This window comes from Phodopus roborovskii, unplaced genomic scaffold (assembly GCF_943737965.1).
Source record: "Phodopus roborovskii unplaced genomic scaffold, PHOROB, whole genome shotgun sequence".
NCBI lineage: Eukaryota > Metazoa > Chordata > Mammalia > Rodentia > Cricetidae > Phodopus > Phodopus roborovskii.
The window spans coordinates 180,984-199,937 of NW_026126623.1; the positions used below are offsets into that span (position 1 = coordinate 180,984).

Below are 18,954 nucleotides of genomic sequence, written 5' to 3' on the forward strand. Positions count from 1 at the left end.
TTTACAAACCTCACTGTCACCTCACTATACCATGATGCAGGGGATCTCTCATGTTGCCTGAAGGGCACCAGCTATCCACTGGCCCCACAGTGGAGGGTACGGTCTTCCCATTCAACTCAAGCTTCTTAGCCTCCATTGGGTCTGGCATCCTTGAGGCACTGTATCTTTAAAAGCGCTGTAGGAACATCTGTTTCCAATTTTCAGGCCATGATCACGGTGAGGATTTGGGTGCAAGTAGTTTATGTGGGAAGCAATCCCAGGAAATACTGTGAGGGGCCATCTGCAGGGAGAGATGTGCAGAAAGGTACACTGATGGGTGTAACTCATCAACGGCCTTGGGCAATGAGATTGTCCTACTAGGACCCCCAAGCAACATATAGACTATAGCTCAGACTCCCTCTCCCCATGGAACAGACTCAGCCAGCCCCCATTTATATGGTTGATGGTCCTGTCTGCTCACTGTGCCTGCCTTGGTAATTTTGATAATTTGTCTCATTCTGAACACTCTGTCAAAGTCCAAATGTCTTATTAATTACAGTTGGGAGTCTGTCTTTTAAAGATGCCTATTCCTGTTTTAGTAAAATTGCTTTAATTATTTTTGTGGTAATTCTAGGTAAAATACTGTAATAATTTATGCCCAGCTAAGCAGAGGTATAAGCAAGGCCAGAAGAATAGAAGGCTACTTCTGTACTTTGGCCTCCCATTTCTGACCCCCACAAGAGGTGCTTAACCCCCCACCTTACTCACCGTCCAACACACTTGCCTGGGCCCCTTGCCATGGAGCTGCCTCTGGTGAAGTTAGGCTAGAGCTGTCTCTTGGATGCTTTGTCAGCCCATGACCACCTGCTTCATCCCCTGGGAGGCACCTCCCAGAATTCCATGAGTTTGGAACTCCTGAACTCAGTCCCATGAGACAAACCTTCCAAGGAGTAAATGCAAGAATTCCACAGCGCTGAGCCGAAGAAGTCAGTCAGCATTTTAGATTCCCAGACTGGACCCTCCTTTCTCCCGGTGTTTCAAATCCCAAATCTGAATGGTAATTGCTCCAATGGCTTGACCCCAGCTGTGACCTGAATCTGGATGCACTCTTGAGGCACTTATGGTTGCTTCTTTTGTCCCACAGCATCTGATGTGTGCTGGGCTGTGGTGCCTCGTAGAGGGTGATACATCCTGCAAGACCAAGCTGGACCCTCCCCTGGATGGCACCGAGTGTGGGGCCGACAAGGTAATACCCAGCTTCTAGCAACACCTCCTGCACTCGGAGCTTCTCTTCTTGGGGAAGGCAGTGTGCACTCTGCTTAGGATCCCCAGAAACAGCCCTGAGCACAGTAGTAATGCCTGTGGAGCCCACTGCACACACACGCACATGTGTCTACGGAGCCCTTGTTTCTTACAAAGCCACGAGAATAAATCATTTCCTTGATTTTTTTTTATTATTGTTAAATGAACTCTTTTTGTCACACAAGTGAACTTTCTTTTAATGAATAGGTAGTACACAGAAAGCCAAGTCACTTGCATTGATGAGAACCATGTCAGATTCTATTTAAATTTTAGTCGGCGAGCTGGTCCTCATGAAGGGGGTAGACTACAAGGGTTTGCAGGAAGTAGGCAGGACCTGCAGCCACCAACTTTCTCTTTAGTTGCAAGCCTTCCTTAGTTGGTTTGTTGTTTCCTCTACCCTCCTTCCTCTTTCCCTCCTCCTAGGCCCTCATGCTCCCTCCTCACAATCCCCTCCTACCTCTTCTCCTTTTCCGCTCCTTCTTTCCCCCTCCTCCGCCCTTGTCCTCTCCTCCACATCTTCCTGTCTTTATCTCCTGCTCTTTTTTTGTCTCTCTTGTGATAGAGCCTCTGTGTGTAGCCCAGGCTGCCCTAGAGCATGCTGTTTAGCCCAGGCTGGCCTTATTCATGTGATTCTCAAGGCTTTCACCTCACAAATGCTGGGGTTTCCGGCCTTTTACCACCATGCTGGCTTACTGGATGTCTAGGAAGAACATTTTTTTTTTAAAAAGATGTAATGTTTGTTCTGATGCTATGCTCAGGAAGTCTGAGTCACACACTTTGTGAAATCTGTTTTAGAGCTTGACTTTCTTTATCCTCAGAAAGAACCAAGGTGTCCCACCACCATCACCACCAATCTGGCTAGCCCAGGCTGGCTTCCCATTTGTGGTGCTCCTCCTGTTTCAGCATCCCATGTGCTGGGTTGAAAAGCATGCGCCACCACACCTGGCTTTGTCATTTCTCAGAACTAAGCCCAACTTTGAAGCCCTAGCCTCAGATCCTGCACACGTCGTCGTCTTCTGGAGAGAAATACACATGCATTATTCATCGTTTACACACCCTCGTTCTGCTCTCACGCCACGAGGATCAGTTCTCTTCCTGAGAATGTAGAAAATCTCTGTAGAGCACATTTCCTGGATAAAGTTGCGGCACGCTCCAAACACCAGGGAGTTTACAGCACCAAGTTGACCAAGCATTAGCAAACGTGCACACCCTGAAACACTCCACTTCTGTGGAAACTTCAAAATGCATTTTGATACCAAGGGGGAATCAGTCCTTTGGGGGCATAAGTGGCTTTGCTGAGTGTGGCTCTTTTGTGTGTTCTAGTGGTGCCGGGCTGGAGAGTGCGTGAGCAAGACGCCCATCCCAGAACATGTGGACGGGGACTGGAGTCCATGGGGCACCTGGAGCATGTGCAGCCGAACATGTGGGACCGGAGCACGATTCCGGCAGAGGAAATGTGACAACCCCCCGTAAGTTTCCCCTCACACCCCACTGCAAGGAGCATCCCATCCTGAGGGATTTTTCCTCTTTTTCCTCTAATGCCAGGAACTGTATTACAAAGGCAAACAGGGTAGACTAAGGCTGAAATTGAGGGCCTTGAGTGTGTCATGTCAACTTTGCTGGAGCTTTCTCTGATCATGGGGACACAGTAGAGTCCAAGGGAAAGTTGGCTCCATTATCCCTTGCATGGCTGTGGTATAAAGACTCCCTGGGACAGACAGATGACAATTTGTTTTGCCTATGTCATGGTCTATTTAGTTGAGGGCCATTTTCAGAAAGTCTGGAGACCTTCCAGAAAGGGAGGCTAACCTTTGACTCTCTGCTTGCAGATTTGGGAGCAGGTTGAACATGTGTCTGGAACTATCTATGGATTGAGTGTTCAGCTAAATGGTTTTCATTTCTTCTCCTTCTAAATCTACTTGACAGAGGAAAAAAACTGATATATTTCTCTAAATTCCTTTTTATGGGCTATGATACATCAAAACCCTTCCTGTTCACCCCAGGACATTTGCTCTGGAAAACTCAGGGATAAATTTTTATGCTCTATTATAATAATTACATCCCCAAGAAGGTTTTCTCCTTCTCTGAGCTTTCCCAGTTTTAAAGTTCCCTTTGACCATCTGCTTTCTCTCTGGAATGTCCTCAGTCAGATCCCATCTGTTTGGAGAGTGAGCAAATGATAAATTGTGTCTAAACATGAAATGATTTTCCACAGCGAAGTCATGATGATGAGTAATTAGCAGATACCTCTTGTTTGTAAAAACAAAAACAAAACTCCCTATGCTCAGAATGCATAGTCAAATCATGGGGGTGGGCCATGCAGTTGATGCCTTAACTGTCATAGGTGATGCCAAGGACCAGCCAAGGCTGGGAACCCTCTTCATAAGGAGAGCTGACATCCATAGTTTAGTGGGTGGTCACATAGCATTTTTCAGTTGTGCTGTAACAAATGGCATTGTGCAAAATGTCTTTTCAATTTAGACGCAGCTGAGTGCCTGGCACACAGTAGGTGTTTAACATGTTAGGAATGACATTCTTAGCTGAAAGTCTGAATGATATCTTGCTAGTAGGGGAGATGATTAAAAACTTCTAGCTGAGTGGTGAGAAATGATTGGAGGGTGGTTTTTTTTTTTTTTTTTTTTTTTTTTTTTTTTTTTTTTAACGGCTCAGTTGAAAATAATGCCTTGGGCTCCCAAAGGAGAGGTGTGGGTTTGGATACATAGAGCTGAGGTTTGGGCCCCAGATGTCCTGTCATTAGTCTTTGACCTCAAGGAAGACTCTTTGGTTCCCTGGGCCTCAGTTTCCCCTATTAGAGGCTACTGGCATAAAAGAAAAGGAACAGCCAAATGTGAAAACTGGCACAGACCAGTCTTCAAGTCCAGTCACCCTCCATACCCTACAGCACCTGGCAGCTTTTACAGTCCTACCTGCTAAAAATTGGAAAAATGTGTGGGGATCCAATAAAACTGTTAGTGTTTCACATGTGATCCTTATCATCATTAACACTAGCAGAAGAACCGGGATGAAGCTACCTGCCTTGTTCTCCTATCATAGGGCTGAATTACAGCTCAGCACAGCGTGGGAAGGGCTTGTATCAGGTAAGGAAGTTTGTCCCGGGTGCTCCGCGTTTAGAGCTCATGGATGCTGGCCGCCTCCTGCTTATCGTACGTGCCAGTTCATATCAGGTGATACCCATACACATCACACAGAGCCTCTAGATGTCCAGCTTCCCCTATGTCCTGACATGCTGGGCAGTTTGGCTGTGTTTATGTGACTACTCACTTGTTCACCTCCCACAATGTTCCCAGTGCTGGGAAAAATGGATGAGGCACTATTTTAAGAGACCAGTGTTGTCCTTTGTCTTGCAGTGGTATTGGCTAAAATCCCCTGCAGAAGACAACCTGCAAAGAAGACTTTCCAAAGCTGTGTGGCTTCCTACCAGGGCTGGCTCCCTGTCATAATCCTAGCTGCATCTTAATCCATTGTTCTGAGATACCCAGAGGGCACTGTGCAAGATAGTCTCCTTAAGACTCCCCAGTTCTTAAAACTGCTCTGCTGTATGTGTTGGGAGACCCATCCCTCCAGATCCAATGGCCCCAGAAGGGAAAGTGCTCACAAATGTTTTCTTCTGTCTGTCTTCATTATCAACCAGCACCCACCGTATCCTACTTGTACCAAGACCCTCATCCCCAGCCCTGCCACCATCATGAATTTTATCGCTTGTTCACTGAGGTTTGAGAGAATTAAGAAGGCAGCCACACAGACAGGCTTGCAGGCTTGTGGGACCCTCACACATTGGTGTTAGAGGTGTTCCTTCTTGCCCAGTCTCTGCTGGCCTGATGGCTGTTGGGAGACTGGGGATAAAAGTGTACCAGAAAAAGAAGGCCGCTGTTCTTGCTCTTCCCAGGCTTGGTTTTTTTGTTTGTGTTTGGTTTTGTTTTTGATTTGAGTAAGGGTTTCTCTGTGTAGCTTTGGGGCCTGTCCTGGAACTAACTGTGGAGCAATCTGGCCTCAAACTCACAGAGACCCACCTGCTGCTTTTTCAACAAGTTGCTTTCAGTAAGCAATGAGTCTAAAGAGTGTAGGGCATGGGTTTACAGTGACTAGCAATGACAGGTAAACTCTTCCCCCCTTCCCATGATGTCCCCTGCCCATGTTTCAAACTGGATCCCTTGTAAGCTACACTCTTCCTCCCTGCTCACTTCCTTGCTCAAGGGCATAGCCCGTGTCTATGGTTACCTTTTTGTCTCCTTTACAGCCATTTATAACAAGTCTAGTGAAGGAGGGGGCACAATTACCCTGTGTCAATTCCCTAAGGCACTGTGGAATGCAAGGGCTCTGGCGGTAATTAGCCAGGCAGTTCTGTGGGAGAGGGTCCTTTTTATCCCCACTGTGCAGATATAAATGTCATACAGGTAGGTAATAACCAATAGGCATGGGGATTTCTCTAAATAAATAAAATAAAAACCAGAAATCCCAAATCAAGGATATCCACATGGCTGGTTCCTCCTTGGATGCCTGAAAGAGAATGTGTCTTCTGTATTTGTTCTAAGTTCCAGTGGCTCTGGTGGCCTTTGTCCTCCCTGGCCACTGTCTACCTGTCCTTTCACATGGTCTCTGCCTTCTCTTCTCCTGGGAGGGCTCTTACCATTGAATTTCAGGTCATGTCGTCTGAGATCCTGAAGTACCTCTCCTGCAGCCCTTCTTCTTTTTCTAAATGAAGTCACATTCTCATGTTCCAGGCCAGCGTATCTTAGGGGACCAGCATGGCCACCATTTGGCCTACTCACTTTTCAGCCACAGTGTTCCAACCCAGAGCCTTCATCAGTACTCTGTCCTGGCCCTAACTTGCCTTTGTTGAGATCCTCAGAGAAGTCTCTTCCTTGACCATCCTGTTTAAAGTGGGGTGCAGCTCGACTCTGTCTGAGCTCCCCCAGCATTGCCTTGTCTCTTGTGTCTTAACTCACTTGATTTTGCTTTGATCTCATTGCTTTGAGCTTCCTAAAGGCCTAGGGCAGGCTCACCTTCCCTCCCCTGCCTGCAGCAGAGCAGTGGCTCAATAAAACATGCTGGGACATCTCCTTGCTTGTTTCCCAGGAGATGCCATCTTTCTGTCCTTCCCAGGCCTCCATAACATATCCCTAATGTCTCTTTTCCATTCAGAAACACAAAAATTAACCAAAGTCATCCAAAGTCATCAGGCCAAATAATAGATCACCAATAAGCCCCCCCCCCACCTGTATAGAGTCTTGAATGTTCTAAAAAGTCAGGCAGTGTAGCCCACCCTTCCCCTGCAATGCTATCACTTATAGCAAGAAATACCCCAGCCTTGCCTGTTACAACTTAGAACATTACACTGTAATGTTGTCATCTTGATCGTCAATCTGATCATTTGCTGAATGGTCATTCAGCTCAATTTCCTATTGGGAATGGGAACAACTTACCCTGTCTTCTTGGGAAATGTTCTACAAGAGTCCACCCTACCTTCCTGGAGCCAACCCAGGTAAAAAGAAAAACATGGTCAGATTTTGAGCAGGAGGATCCAAAGCAGCCTTGGTGTTTCCTGAAGTGACTGGCTCAGCAATGCATGCAGTTAGGGCTTGCAGCAGTAGGGCCTGATCTTGAACAATGCCTATGTGGTAACTGTTACAAAGCACAGCTGATCATGGCCTCTGAGCCAAGGTCTGACCACAACAACATACCCTCTGTCTCACTCCTTAAATCAGCAGCTTGCTTCCCCCATATTTCAAGAGGCTGGCCAGAGCTCACTGCTGTGTACGGCTTGCAACCCTCCCATGAGCCTCTCCCTATGGCTTTCTCTGCACATCCCTGGCCTCTTTCCCTCTACTCTGCAGCTGGTTTATTCACTGTCCAAAGATACTGGCAAAAGAGTTCCCCGCCACCCCATCCTTTTTTCTTGGTCCTGGTTTTTATAGCTATTGGTGTTTTTACTTCCTGGGGTTTACAGGGGGGAGCCATCCATGTTTTATTTGTTAATGTTTATTTTCTTTAATTTTTTTAAATCTTTATTTTATGTATATTGGTGTTTTGCCTGCATGTATACATGTGTGAGGGTGTCAGATTCTCAGGAACTGGGGTTACAGACAGCTGTGAGCTGCCGTGTGGCTGCCGGGAATTGAACCCAGGTCTTCTGGAAGAACAGCAAGTGCTCTTAATGTCCTTTTTTTTTACACCAGCTTCCTAAGTCTGTTCTTTCCCGGCCATCCATATTGTTGTTGGTCAGTTAGTGGAAGATTCATTTCTATTTTGGATTCTGATGTTGGGTGATGGGGGAAGGCAGAGAGGAAGGCTCGGGTGCATGTGTGTAAAGAGCTATTTCTGCACCAGCCCCTGCATGATAGAGTGGAGAGCTAAAGCATCAGGACCACTTCAACATTGTCACCCCATGGCCGCAACAAGGGTCAGGGGAGCAACTGGTTATTCGGTGTTCAGTGGAGGGAAGGGCAAAGTAGAGTACTGTGACTATGCTTGGCTCCGCTTCCCCAGTGAGATCCCACATGTGGGCTTTCAGTGTCAATGACCTGAACTTTTTATGGGTCATTCATTTTTAAAAAATGAGTTGTCAGCTCTTAGCAGCAGTTACACTCATGGCTTAGATACTTTTCAAAGGGGACCTCAACACTAGAATTGCTGTTTCCCACAAGGTGCACCAGCTGGCGCCTCCTCTTCTAGCCTACATGGATTTATATGTCCTGTTCTTCCCATGCAAGAACAGACGTGCCACCACCCAATCTGCCAAGTCTATCATCTCCTTACCTCTTCTATCTGGTGCTGTGATGCATACACTAGTAGGAGACCAGGAGGGACTTCAGGGGAGGATGCAACTCACCTTTCTGTCCACACCGCTTCCCCTCAAAACCTCACTTCCTTACTCTCTATTTTTATATTTAAACATATTTATAAAAGTCAAACCTACAGGAAATTAAAACTCCCTGCCGATTATCATTCATTACCGCCAGGCTCACACACATTGCAGCACCCATGCATGTGTGTTCCAGCACCCTGCAAGAGAAGGTGCTTGCATGTGTGACCATAGACCAATTGTCTAGCTTTGCATGGTGTCTGCTCCATCGGTGCTGCCATAATCTGGCAAGTTTTTATTGGTTCCACCTCCTCGCCAATACAGGGTGCCGTTGGTCTTTTCCGTGGTAGCCATTCTGGTAGCCATGTCTCCTAGTGGCCATGTCTCCTAGGGTGTGAGTCTCACCACCACTTACCAGTGGTGAGGCTGAACATTTGCGTTTGTCTCCTTTGGATACCCTTTTCTTGTGCAGGGCTTGTTGAAGGCATTATTTCTGTCTATTTTAACTGTATCAACTTTTAGAAGGTCCTGAAAGATGACTTTTTAGACACTAACAATTTATCTTTTTACATGCATTTGTGTAGTCATGTGTGCAGGTACGTATGTGTTCATATGTGTGTGCAGGGGCATGTATGTTCATATGTGTGGTGGGTGTCTATGCACATGCCTGTGGAGATCGGAGGTTGACATCCAGTATCTTCCTTGATTGCTCTCCACCTTTTGTTTTGAGGCAGGGTCTCCCTTAAATCCTGAACTCAACAACTCAACTAACTTCATTAGCCATCTTGCTCTGGGGCTCCTGTCTCTGCCTCCCAAGTGCTGGAATGACAAATAGGTTTCCATGGCTACCTAACATTTGTGCAGGTGCAGGTTATCCAGATTCTTGTCCTTATGGTTGAATGGCAATAAGCTATATATCTCAGGCCCAAAGATGTATCCTTAAAAACCCTCATGCCCCTACCAACTATCTCTGTCAGGCTGTCCTTTGACAAATGATGGGCAATTCTGTGTTGTTTCTCATTACCATCCCTAACTCACACCACTAAGCAGTCATCTTCATTGGATTTTCAGTTTCTGCAGCTGAAGGAATTTTAGCTCAAGACTGTCTTCCTTACTTTAGGGTAAGACTTCAACTTGCTGGCACCTCCCTGTCACAAGGCCTTACAGAGCCATTGAGCCTATGCTGTAGAGCCCATAGGCCTGGGTCTTCTCATTCTCTGAAGGAATTCTAATTAAAGGATGTGGACCCATTATCAGCTCTCAAAGGGAATGCCTATCCTATTATGAGGTCTGTTGTTTTTACTGTCCTCATTTTTGCCATGTCGTGCTGGGTTTTTGTTATTGTAATCTTCCTGAATATGTTTCGTTTTTATCCACCCTGAACAGCTTGAGAGGACCTCCATGGTGCACAAGAGCCCCAGCCTCTGCTCCACACCTACCCCATGGGGATCCAGCCTCTCCTCTCTGCCCTTGCTGGCCCAGCAAAGTCCTAGCCAAAGTCCTGGCTTCATCCAGGCAACTCAGCATGGGATGTGTGGTAAACTGGTCCCACCTGTGTCATCCTCCACAGAACTTCTGCCAGGAAGCTGTTTGCAGACCTTCTGCCCAGCCATACCCTCTCCACAACCCCTCTTTCTGTCTTTCTATGCTGTGGATGGATGAAGGGTGTGCTTTTCTAATGGCTACAAATTCACTAAACACGTGGGAAGGTCTCTTCAATGTTCTGGTTATTCTAGATTGTCCCTGGGGTTGCCACCCCTCTTATCTACTGGGATACTGTAACCATGAGTAACATCAGACTCTCTATATGCCATACTTCTTCCTATACATCTAGGCCCATGGGAAGTTTAACTTTAAAATTAGGTACTGTAAGCGGTTAATAACCACAATAAACAGAATAGTCACAGCTATTTGCTGTAGTAAAGGCATTTAAAACTTAAGGATAATATATTTCTGGCATTTCCCATTTTATATTTTTAGATAATGTTTGATTGTTCACAACTAAAACTACTGAAAGCAAAACTGTGAATTTGAGAAACCACTGTATTGAAGGGCTGAATATGAATTGAAGGGCTACGTGATCCTGCCACACAAGGTAGTGGACCATGTGGCTGGTTGAGCAGTCTTCTACCTTGTCCAAGTTGGTCAAAACAACGATTCTAACTATTTTTAACCAAAGTTTTGAGCTCCGGGTCTTGTTTCTCTCTCTCCATTTGTATGTGTGTATACATGTATGTGTGTTGTGTTGTGCATGTGTGTGGCTGTGCATCCACATGTGTGCACAGGGATGAAGAGGCCCAAGGTTGATTAGGGACCATCCTTCACAGCTCTTACACTGGATTCATCATGGGGCCCACAGCCCAGGGGGAACTTGTAAGTTGAACTCCTCAGGAAGGCAGGGTGCATGTCAGAGGGGGGAAGCTGAATTTTAGACCAGGACAGGAATCTGCTCAAGGGTTCCTATAGTTGAAGTCATCCCCTGGTATGTGGGTGGATGCTGTCTGACAGCCCCAGGGCATCATGCCTAGGGAAATGGGGAGGAAAGCCTGTTCCTCTTTAATGTCTCTCTAGAACCTTGTGTTAACAAAGCTGAACATCAAGGCTATTTTTAACTGGAGACTCTTTCTTCTCATGCTATCCAGAGTTAAGTATTCTCTCACTAGAATTTAAAAGATACTCTCCTACATTTCTTTTTCAAATTGTTTCTTTTATTTTTGAAATTATAATATAATTACATCATTTCTCCCTTCCTAGTCTTCACTCCAAACCTTTCCATATGCCCTCCTTTGTTCTCTTTCAAATTCATAGCCTATTTTTTCATTAGTTGTTGTTATATACATGTATACTTATTTATGTATATATATAATATATATGTTGTATATGTATATTACATATATATGTATGTATAATATATATATATATATATATTTCTAAATACAACATACTTAGTCCGTATAATATTGCTTGTACGTAAGTTTTCAGGGTGACCATTTGGCATTGGATAACTAATTGGTGTATTCTTCCCTGGAGTAGACTATTTTCCCAGCACTCCTTCATTGCCTGGAGTGTAGGGTTGTGTAGGGTTGAGACTTTATGGTTTTTTTCCCTGTCCACATTAGCATGTCTATTGTCCTTATTCAGCTCATGTTTAGGCAGTCATGTTGGTGAGACTTTATTGGTGTAGCGTCGACATTCCTAGAAGACATACCCTCACAACAAATCCACTGAACCTCTGCCTCTTACAATCTTTCTGCCTCCTCTTCCTCAGTGTTCCCTAAGCCTGAGGTGTATCCACTGAGTTAGGCTCTGAAATTCTGAATTTTTATTTGTTCTGACTTTTCTGTGATGGTCTCCATCTATTTCAAAGAGAAGTTTCCTAGGTGAAGGATGAGGACTACTTACCTGTGTGTTAAGGACAAATATTCAGAATGTAGTCATAGATTATGCTAGTTTAATAAAGTAACCATTGTATGTTCTCCAGCCAAGATGTATGACTTCACCAGCCCTGGGTAGTTGGCGGTTTCTAGTCCCAGGCATGAGTGGATCCTAAGTCCAATTAGAGAGCTGTTGGTTACCACCAAGGTATGTGTGCCACTGCTACACCCTTAGGCTTTTTGTTTTCTGATTCAGGTCCAGTGATAACAAGGTTTCTCAGTTTTTATCTGGAAATGTTTTGCTTTTCTCCTCATCTTTGAAGGGATGTTTGTTGATGCAGAATTCTTAACTAATAGTTTTGTTTTCTGAGCATTTGGACTATATTGGCTTACTGTTTTATCTACCAAGGCTTCCTGTGGGAAATCCACCAACAGTCATCTTAAAGATGCCTTGTATGTGGCCTGCCTTATTTTCTTGGTGCTTCCAAGATTCCCTTCATACTTTGATAGTTTAGTTATAATATATCCCAGTGTGGGTCCCTGTGTGTTTGCCCCACTTGGTGTTTGCTGGGCTACTGATAGCTTTGTATTTTTCTTCAAATTCCAGAAGTTTTCAGCCATTATTTGTTCCTTTTATTTCTTTACCCCTTTCTCTTCTCCTTCTGAAACTTGTATAAGGTGTACACTGAGTGGTGTTTAGTGGGTATTTTCTGTTCTTTTTTTCAGTCTTTTTATTGTGCTTTTTTATACTTAATTGTAGATGTATTTTTCTTTGGGTGTCTAGCTCCCAAAAAAATGACATGGAGACTTGTTATAAATAATGAAAGCTCGGCCTTCACTTAGGCTTTTTCTAAGTAGCTCTTATAACTTAAATTAACCCATATTTTTAAAATCTATATTCTTCCATGTGCTTGTTACCTCTTCTCCATTTTATCCATCCTCCTTCCTCTGTGTCTAACTGGTAACTCTTTATTCTTCCCAGTGTCCCTGAAAATCCTGCCTAGCTATTGGCTATACAGCTTTTTATTAAACCAATCAGAGTGACACATCTTCACAGTGTACAAACACATTATTCCACACTTTGTGATTTTTGTCAACTTGACACTTGCTAGAGTCACCTGGAAGAGGAAACTTCAGCTGAGGGGCTGTGTCTGTGTCTGTGGGCAAGTCTGTGGGGAATTTTCTTGATTAATGGTTGATCTGGGAGGGCCCAGCTCATTGCAGGTGATGCCATCCCTGGGCAAGTGGTCCTGGGTTGTGTAAGAAAGCAAGCTGAGTAAGCCGGTAAGCAGCCTTGCAATGCTGTCTCTACCTTAGTTCCCACCTCAGGGTTCCTGCCTTGAGATCCTGCCCTGACTTCCCTCAGTGATGGAATGTGCCCTGTAAGATATAAAAACCTCCTTTCTCCCCAGTTTGCTCTTGGTCTGCATGTTCTAACACGGAACACAGAAAAGTCTTTTCAAGTTTATGGCTTCTTTTTTCCATCTACTAAAATCTGCTCTGAACTCATCTGGTTATTGTGCTTTTCAGCTCTGAATATTATTTTTGTTTCTTTTGAATAATTCTGTCTCCTCTTCATGCACCATATCCCTGCCTCTGTGTTTTCCTTTCACTCTTATGCATCTTGATGACAGTTGTTTTAAAGCAGTTGTCTGTCATGTCTAATACCCAGGCTTCATCATGGATGGGTCTGTTTGGTTCCTTAACATGATATATACTTTTCTTTTGTGCTGTGTGATGTTTTGCTGAAAACTGGACATTTAAGTCGGTGGTAGCTTCAGGTTTGCCCTCTTGGATGCCTTTGTTTTGTTTACCGAATGGTATCTCCATGCCAGGTATCAATCTGAAGTAAAAGTTTAAGACTTTGCAGGTCTTTCTGGCCCTGTATCTTTTCTTGGTCATGCCTCATAGCCTTCTAACTCCTGTTTTTAAAAGACTTAATGCAAAATTGTCTGTCATGCATGCATTCCATCCATTCATTCATTTTGCATATTTATTTATTTAGAGACAGGTTCTCTCCAGGTAGCCCTGACTGTCCTGGAAATTGATTGGCATTTAGCATGGGAAAATTGTGGTAAGGAGTAGGGAAGTAGATCTTTGAAAGTCCCTAGAAGCCATGTCACCTGTCAGGGTCTTTAGTAAAGTCAGTTTGTGTCTATACCCCAGTGGTCAGAAACAGCAGTCAGCACTCCTGAGGCTGAATATCTAACTTTTCTTACACCCTGATTCCTTCAGGATCTTGACTATCTCTCATAGTGCTTGGGATGGAAGATGAATATTAGCTTCCATCCTACTAAAGCATAAAGTGGACCAAAGTGAACTATAGCTTACCTGCCAGGAATCTACATACACTCCCACATTTCAAAACAGTTACTGATGACAGTTTTAGCTGTCTAGATAGAGACAGATTTCTGCAGCATTTTCTGGAGAGAGGCAGCTTGAGCACACATGAGATGTAGTGGGCTGCTACTTTCAGGATTTAGCATCTAGGAGCTGTCTTACTTCCCCTGGTGCTTGTGACGCCTCAATGAGACCCTGCTAGGGGTAGCACAACACACTCATGCAGATCTTAAACAACAGATTATCTTTTTCTCATAGTTTGCAAAGCTAGAAGTCTAAGATCAAGGAGTCAGCACAATTGGTCCCCCTCTCCTAGCTTCTGGTGACTTGATGGCAATATCTGGTGTCCCTTGGGGAGCAGAAGCTTTACCAAGATCTCTGCTTCCCCTCTCTCATAGAGTTTTCTGTGTACAGCTGTCTATTAAAAATCTTTGTAATGTTTCATATTTATTTAGTGTATGCTTGTGTGCATGTGTAAGGGTACCAGTGCTGAGGTCAGAGGATAACTTGCAGGAGTCCGGTCTCTTGCTTCTACCATGTGGGTTCTAGGAATCAAACGTAGGTCATCAGCAGCAGTAACCTTCACCTGTATTCCACTGTAGTGACCTCATCTTGATTAATGGCATCTGCAATGACCCCATTTCCCAGTAAGGTGACCATTCTGGGGCATTGGGGCAGGATAGAATTTTAACATACAAATTAAGGAGAGGTTGACATGATTTCACTTGGAACAGCTTGCCAGAAAAATGCTACATCATGCATCCTTTCTTGATCCACAGTGAGAACTTACCTGTTACCTTGAAAGTCTCTCTCAAGTCTCTCTTGGCTTTTGGAGCCAAGTCCCTCTCTGTTCCTTCTATAGTTGCTTTGTGATACAGAAATCCATTCTGTGCATACTTGGTACCTGACCCCACAGTCCTTGGGGACATGGTATGAAGTTGTGTCTATCTAAGTTCACCACACACTTTAAAGGAATGGCCATTTCTTCACTTGAATCTAACTCATGGCCCCTTGAAGGGCCATCAGTTTGTATAATTTTCCCAACCTTCTCTCCACTGCTGTAAGGAACTATTTAGTGCTTATGAAGCTGACAGGGACCCGCAAGGGGCCTTCCTTCTTGTTGTTCCTAAGACATCTTGCAAACTATGAGCAGTGAACTCATCTGCTTCACCGCATTTTTATGAAGTTTTATCAACATAACTGCACCCATTACTTCACATTACCCGTGGCTGCTTGTGTACCAATAGTGGTTGTGTGGCTCAAAACTACTTGTTCTCTGGCCCTTCATTGAAAAGGTTTGTTGATCTCTGGGGTAGACTTTTATAAAGACCTATTCCACCCTCTATCCTTCCATCTTTCTTCCAAAACGATGCTGAGAGGGTAGCCTATGGACATGAGGAATGGCAGAGGGAGGAAAATGAGCCCTCCCATACTTGGTTTGTGAATACAAAATGCAAGTAACAGGCATGTGAGTGTGTGTGTAAATACCCACAGTGCAAGTTTTGTCTTTTATGCTGAATTTTTAATAAAAAGCAAGTCATCACACTGTATCACCATGACCTTAGTACAGTGGAGCTTCTTACCATAGAGAGATATGGAAGCTTTGAGCTTATGTAGGTCAGAGTCTCTCAAGGATACCTTGGGGCCTTTGACAGAAGCTAAGTGAAGTCTCATTGTGGCCAGCATCCTGCCATTCTGTCTTGATGTACCTTAGATGTGTGGACTCTGCCAGTGAGCATAGCCCCTTCTCTAGAACTGCTTACCACACAGTCAGTCTAGATACTGACCTCATGCTTTCCCTGACCAAAGTGGCAGAGCTGGAACTTAACTGGCCAGTGTCCAGGGACTGATTGTGTGAGAGTGAATTAATCACCCCACTTATTATAAAGTAAATGAGAACTATTTATTCCTTCCTCCTAAAAATGGGCAACTTCTAGTACATATCAGGTTTTTTTGTTTTGTTTTGTTTTGTTTTTTTTTTGTTTTTAATGTCTTCATTTTAATGAAATTTGCTTTTAAGTACCAAAATTTCCTTTGGGATGTTCAAGGTTACACATGACCAAGTCTTTAATTCAGATGGAAGATACAACCTGTGGGTCTTGCCAAACTGAAACTCATTGTATCCTGTTTCCAGATGACTGATGACTATCACTTACAGTCCTTGAATGCATTTTCTGCGGTTCACCTCTGCGGCATGCCTCTGGAGTTACCCAAGTATCTTCCATAGGAGAGACCCAGTTCCTCTGGAAACCTTGCTCACCCTCCCTGGCGACAGTCCAGTTCCATCCCTCTGTGTGTCCCTCAACACCCCCTCCCCCTCCCACCACCCCTGTTTCCACAGACCAGTGGCTAACACAGATCTTCCTCCTTCTAGGCCTGGACCTGGAGGCACACACTGCCAGGGTGCTAGCGTAGAACATGCTGCCTGTGAGAACCTGCCCTGCCCCAAGGGTGTGCCCAGCTTCCGGGACCAGCAGTGCCAAGCCCATGACCGACTGAGCAGCAAGAAGAGGGGCCTGCTGACAGCAGTGGTGGTTGATGGTAAAGGCCCTCCCTTTCAATGTAGCCTTCCTCTTCCTTTTCCAAAGAACTGTTATAGCTCACTTGGGGATGCTCATAACCCTCAATTCCCATCATATCCCATCTAAGAACAGGCCTGTCCTCAGCCCAAGTTAGCCATGACCCTACTCCTGCAATAGTAGAACTGAATGCTAATAACTTGAGATCTCCCCACACAGGCCATAAAGGCAAACAGTAGGCTAGGTTCATTTGCAGCAGGGCAACTGTGCTGGTATCTGTTTTCCATTGCTTTGAGTTCTGAGGTACCTGCCTGGCTACTGGCCAATCAGCATTTATTCACCAACCAATAAGAGAAACTTACATTCACAGCATACAGAAGGACATACCATCAAGGACACATTAAGGCCTAGTCCAGAGTGTTGGTTTTTTTTTTTTTTTTTTTTTTTTTTTTTTTTGCCTAAAACACATTCCCTTTGAGAAACATGACTTCGTATTATAATGCTGAAAATCTGGTCCCGTTTATCAGTCATACCCCAAACCAGGCACAAGTTGGCTCCACATTCACAGTCTCTTTGGGTATGCAAAAGAAGCTCCAGAGGATGAGAGGTGACAGTCTATGTGACATCTAAGCTCCTGCAGCTAACACAGTTGACTATAACTTACTGGCTCTCCATACTCAGATACTCTGCCAGGAAGCAGGAACTCAGACACAATGATGGTCGCTTAGAACTAATGCATCTGGGTCTGATTTCTTTAGCCTCCAAATGGCTTACAGACAAATAAATTCTGGTACCATCTTGGTTTTCTTCCCTGTAAAATTCCTACTTTGGCACCTGCAATTACAAGTTCAAATGCCCCTGACTGGTTTTGGAGAAACTGAGATACCCCTGGCAACAGCAGCTTCAGATTTACGTCTCTCTCTCTCTCTCTCTCTCTCTCTCTCTCTCTCTCTCTCTCTCTCTCTCTCTCTTTCCTCCCTTCTTTCTTTTAATTAATTTTATTTAATTATTTATTTGGTTTTTCAAGGTAAGGTTTCTCTGGCTATCCTGGAATTTCTCTGTAGACCAGAATGGCTTTGAACTACAGAGATCTGCCTGCCTCTGCCTCCCAAATGCTAAGATTAAAGATGTATGCCACCACCGCCTGGCTCAGATCTGTATCTTTTAGCCCAATAAGCTGAGCCCTCAGTTTTGAGCTGCTTTGTTAAATAGCACATGGTGTTTTTGGTGGCACCTGCTTAGCTGGGGACTTTTAAGGTAATAGAAAGTTCATTCCCCAGACATTTTCCTTGTACTCAAAAAGATACCACCTTTGGGGGCTGGGTCCTTATGGCTGTACTGCCACTTAGACAGCAGAATTCTGGAGGTGCTCAGCTTTCTCGCCCCCACCTCTCCCTGAAGAGAGAGAAGACAGGAGACTTCCCTCTCCCAAATAAAAGGGTGCTGTCGGAGGGACCCTTCATGTGGTTCATGAACAGCCTACACAGGGTTCCACCTATCTCAGGCATATTCAGACCCCTGACTGGGACCGAGACATTCCCAGAGAGAGCTGCCATGGTCCAGTCCAGCAGCACACCCTGACAAGATCCACCCTGTTAGCCAGCCCTCCTTGTCTCCAGAAAGCTAGTTAGGAACGGTTTGACACCTGTGATGCTCTCCCTTTCCGAGAGCCAGAAGGTATTAGTGAAGAGACACACTCTTTTCCGCTTCTGCTCAGCTCTGTGTGGAGTTACTTGTTGCTTGATTGCTTCCCTTCTAACTCCTTTGGCTTCGTGTATGTAAGGCAGAAGTCTCACTTGAGCAATCCATCCTAAACTTCTATTTACTGCTAACAGCTCCTGAATAGCAGCCTCCGCTCATGGAGAGGCTCCTTTAAGACTTGGATGGGTCTAGAATGCATTTTTCCCCATTTGTCTCTTGTTCCATTCTGCCCATGTAACAATTAGATCTGGTGGGTGCTACCTTTGACTCGAAAAGGCCAGCCATAGTTGATAAGGATAGCCTATAGACTGGTGGTGTTTAGCCTTTGAAGGAAAGGCTGTGGGTTCAGGGCTTTGTGAGAATAGTTTGACCCATTGTCCTCTAGGGTGAAATTACCATGACTTCTTACGTATGTGGTTCCCTTTCCCTCAGTATAAACAGAAGCCAGCATTTTTTAAAAGTGTTTCGAAAGGGCAACAGCGAAATAATAAATGGCTGATTCAGATGGCTGATGATAAGTGCTCCTCTGAAGCCCTGCTTTCTAAAAGGCACACTAATTCTAGCTGAGCCATGAGAGCATCGACCCCTGTGGTTGGGCTCTGGCTCCTCAAGGTCCATTATAACCACCCCATTCACAGCACTGCTATCATTGCAGAATTCTTTGGCGAGTGACACACAGTTCAGTAAAGAGAAAGCAGTATTTTCTCTCCTCTCTCCATTCTTTTAAAAAGAATCCTTGCAGAGGTAGACTTTCCAAAGGAGGACTCCGGATCACAAGTCCATCCTATGTCCAAAGGAAGACAAAGACTCTCCTAAGCAAAGACCCCAAAGAGGAAAAGCCTTCAGACAGAAACCCTCTGAGGTGGCCGCTTGCCAAAGCAGACTGTTTCTGCATTCAAGGGTTCAGATCTGTGTG

General features: G+C 44.8%; 1 protein-coding gene across 1 annotated transcript in view; it reads left to right on the forward strand.

The window, feature by feature from the left end:
• Adamts17 (ADAM metallopeptidase with thrombospondin type 1 motif 17) overlaps positions 1 to 18,954 on the forward strand; it is a 289,908-nt gene that overhangs the window by 166,807 nt on the left and 104,147 nt on the right. Inside the window, exons 9-11 of the mRNA XM_051206509.1 lie at positions 1,124 to 1,225; positions 2,605 to 2,750; positions 16,193 to 16,359. Of these exons, the coding sequence (XP_051062466.1) occupies positions 1,124 to 1,225; positions 2,605 to 2,750; positions 16,193 to 16,359 (415 nt within the window). The remainder of the gene's footprint in view (positions 1 to 1,123; positions 1,226 to 2,604; positions 2,751 to 16,192; positions 16,360 to 18,954) is intronic.